The 3,870-nt window shown below is 48.7% G+C and overlaps 1 protein-coding gene across 1 annotated transcript; it reads right to left on the reverse strand.

Annotated features, from left to right (window-relative positions):
* Positions 1–1,021: 1,021 nt before the first annotated feature.
* On the reverse strand, positions 1,022–2,337 carry LOC127296770 (expansin-A12). Its single transcript, XM_051326980.2, has 2 exons — positions 2,135–2,337; positions 1,022–2,025 (listed from the first exon to the last, which is right to left on the reverse strand). The coding sequence occupies exons 1-2, from the start codon at positions 2,265–2,267 to the stop codon at positions 1,397–1,399; spliced, it is 762 nt and encodes a 253-aa protein (XP_051182940.1). The 5' UTR covers positions 2,268–2,337; the 3' UTR covers positions 1,022–1,396.
* Between the last annotated feature and the right edge of the window lie 1,533 nt (positions 2,338–3,870).

Genomic DNA, 3,870 nt, shown 5'->3' on the forward strand with positions numbered 1-3,870 from the left:
AAAAATAAGATTCTGGGCGTTGATTTCGTCCAATTCCGAGAATATTTTCTTTGTAGGATTTCTGAAACCAAAAACAGCAGAAAACAGGAACTGGCACTTCGGCATCTTGTTAATAGGTTAGTTCCGGAAAAATGCATCAAAACGATATAAAGTGTGAACAAAACATGTAGGTATTGTCATAAAACAAGCATGAAACATAAGAAATTATAGATACGTTTGAGACGTATCAGGCATCACACTTTATCATTTTCACCACGCGGATTAGGTGACTGTGTTGCGACTGGATGCATGTGTTGCAAAGATTGCGTTAAGACTACAAGGTTTTGTTGTAGTGTAACGTAGTTTGGTTTGCATATATGTGGCAGCTAATTTGGTTCTTTCACAGCTAATGGAGTAATGGGGTGTGTTTAACATAGAGTAGTGTGTTTGCATGTTTCCGATATAACAAAGGGAACAAAATGTCATACGATATTGCATGTGTGTCTGGATGATATTGCATTGGCCAGGAAGGTTTTAGTGAGATGAGATGGCATGGGACGTATCTGAATTAGTAGGTTATCATCAAATCTCAAGTGACCTCTCCTCTAATATGCATGCAAGATTCTCTTGGTTGCTACCCCCTCCGTTCTGAAATAAGTGACTCGAATTTATCAAGATATTGATCTATCTAGACGCATTCGTATATACTAGATAAAGTTGAGTCACTTAATTTTGAATGGGGTTGTACACTCCATCAAGGCATGCATGTAGCGTTGGCATTTGGCACTCCGAAGGCGTAATCGCTTGTCAACCTTCTTTTTCGCCTTCCATACCACGCTTCGATCTCCACTCTTCTATCTTGGATCGATGGAACTTTACATTGGCACATGGCTGCATTACCTAAACTATTCGTGTGTTCCACATGGCTGCATTGTCAAATTACCCGGTACACACAATCAAAAACACACATATACTCCACTACCCAGTACTTAATTTCTACTCAAAGCATTGCATCGATTTCAGGGCAGTCAAGGTCCACAAATGTGCACAGGACAGAGCCATATGCATAGCCATTTTCATTCTACTAGAGCTCATTCTATTAATAAGATGGTGATTCGGTCAACATGCAGTACACTTGCTCGCATGCGGCATTAGATCGGATCGATGGTGGAACATCGCAAGGCGGCAGGCACGGCGGGCAATAGATCAGTCCGGCCGGGCGGGCGAGGCGAACCCGTCCAAGCACCCACCTCAGCCATGCAAACCACCCTACTACGGCACCTAGCCAATCCCTAGTCCTACCATGCATCAGAATGAAGCTATATATCCCAAATGTGAAATGAAAGAGAAACTGAAATAGTAGAGGCGACCCGACACTGGCCGGCCAGCAACGTGAGCCGGCCGGCGGCGGTCGTCGCTAGTAGAACTGCGCGCCGGTGGTGAATGTCTGTCCGAACCCCCAGTTGGAGGGCGCGCAGTCCTGGAAGGTGAGCTTCTGGCCATTGGTGAGGGTGACGGTGAAGGAGATGGCCTGGCCGTTGAGGTAGCTCCCCGACTGCCAGTTTGCGCCCCAGTTCCTGGCCATGGCCATCCACCCGGTTTTGGACCCCTTGATCTGCACCGACGAGATCGAGCCGGCGCCGCCGACGTTCGTGATCAGCACCAGCTCGAAGTAGCTGTTGCCGTTGATGGTGAACCGCACGCCGCCCGACCTGGAGCAGGGCACACGCTGGTACTTCATGGGGATGATGCCCGCGCGGTAGACCCCGATCTTCTCCCACGCCGGCTGCGCCATGTCCATGTGCCTCCGCGGTGGGTTGCACCAGCCGCCGTTGTTGTTGGGTTTGGAGTAGTCCGCCGGGCAGAGGTTGGTGGCCGTGACGGTCACGATCACCCCCTGCTTGCACGACGACGAGCTCGACTGGTCGCACGTCACCTGGTAGCACTCCCCGCACGCCGCGCCGTCGTTGAAGAGCGCCGGGCTCAGCGCCGCCGTGTTCGTCCCGTACCCCGTCGAGTACAGGTTGCCGTACCCACACGCGCCGCCTGAATTGGTTGCATCACATAAAACGTCAGGCATTTGCAGTGCATGGAGTGAAAACTAGCTAGTGTACATGCTGAAAAGACAAGCGGAGATGAGTTGCTGTTTGCGTACCCATGGTGCCGGAGGCGTCGCTCCCGCCGTAGAATGTGGCCGAGCCGGCGATCCAGTCTGCGGTCGCCGTGGCGAGGAGGCACGCCGCGGCGGCGAAGGCCGCCAGGTGCAACAAGGCTCTGCTGCGCGCCATTTCTCCAAGTGGCTTCTCCAAGTGCAGCTGACAGGCGAGATCGATCGGCGAGTGGGAGTGAAGAGAGGAGGTGGAAAGCAACCGGAGCGGCGGTGTTTAAATAGCAAGTGCGGTGATTGAGGCCACGAGATCGGTGCGCGGGAACCCCGGCGAGTTGTCACGTGCGGAGATGACGATCGGGCGATGCCCCTGCGTCGCGCCGTGCGCCATTAATGCGACTCACGACGCCACGACGGCTCCTGATTCTTCACCCCTCCAAAGAAATGAAACGAATGGGAAGAAAGTCTCTGCACAGCCCACCCCCTACGTTTTCGACAGAAAAAGATTCTTCTGATCTCGCCGCCGACCCTTCCAATTTCACTTTCTTTCTGGCAAACGCCAGCCAGCCGGCCACTGTGCAGTAGAAGCAGCTTCCACGGATCCGTGCAGGTCTTAATCATTTGGCTACGACTAATTAACCATAACATGTCGATCAAAATCAAACCCAGCATGTGAGCTCACGAGACTCGGCTGCCATGGATCACATGCGTGATTACCGAGGGTCATTGGATCGATAAGCAACGCCCCGCCACACCTCGTGATGCTGCCCTTGGATTGAGCCGCTTGACGCGCTGCTGAAGAAGAAGAAGAACCGATACCCGCCAAGAAATGCTGGAAATTGCTGCTAGTGGTAGCATTCTGTGGTCACCACCGGCAGGTAGCAGTTAGTCGTAGTAGGGGTGAGGGCTAGGGAATTTAGCAGCGTAACAGGTAGGTAATCTCAGGTTAATTACTAGTTGATGGTTAGAGCTCTTTGTTGTCTTGTGTGGTTGATTGGAATCTACGGAAAGAAAAAAAACTCCTTTGCTTTGCAACAAGTCAACTGTTATACACTACCTAGAAGTGTGAGCTAGGGCCTCCACACTGTGGGAGTGGCTTTTTTGGCGCATTGCTCCATTTATTTGAAATACAATTTATACATATTTAAAAATATCAAAATATTTTAAATCAAAATGTCCATATCTTCTAAAATAAAATGGTGCACAACATTTCCACATCATATGTGCTCGCAAAACTGAATTAAGAAAGCCCGGCTTTTCATGTGACATGGATAAAAAAGACAATATTCTGTGCTCAAATAAGTTTTTCACCGGACTTTTTTTTTGGCTGAGGCCACTTTTTACATGAAACCTTACTTGCGAACATAGAATGTGGAGATATATGGGTGGAATTGTTTTCTGAATGTTTATGTGATTTAAAAAATGGCTAAAGATAACATATAGACATGGAATCAAAAATAAATTTCTGCTCTACAGTTGGACTTTAGAGCATGCACAGTGTTGCCAAAGCCTAAATACTTGGTTATAGCAAAGAGAGAGAATAGAGAGAGGAAAATTTTAGCTATAGAATATTTGGTTATAGCAATGCTCTCTACAATGGTGGAACTAATGTGTCAAAAGCTAGGATTTGGAATCTCTAATTGGCCTTAGGAGCTGTTTCTGCATGTAACTAGTGGACAGCTGGTAACTTTTTTTTTGAGCGGTTAGTGGGTAAGACTGGGCCCCAATTTGTATACTTGTGATCCCTGTTAGATTACATGGTCAAACCTCTGGATTTGAATGAT

Source organism: Lolium perenne, chromosome 4 (assembly GCF_019359855.2).
Source record: "Lolium perenne isolate Kyuss_39 chromosome 4, Kyuss_2.0, whole genome shotgun sequence".
Lineage (NCBI taxonomy): Eukaryota > Viridiplantae > Streptophyta > Magnoliopsida > Poales > Poaceae > Lolium > Lolium perenne.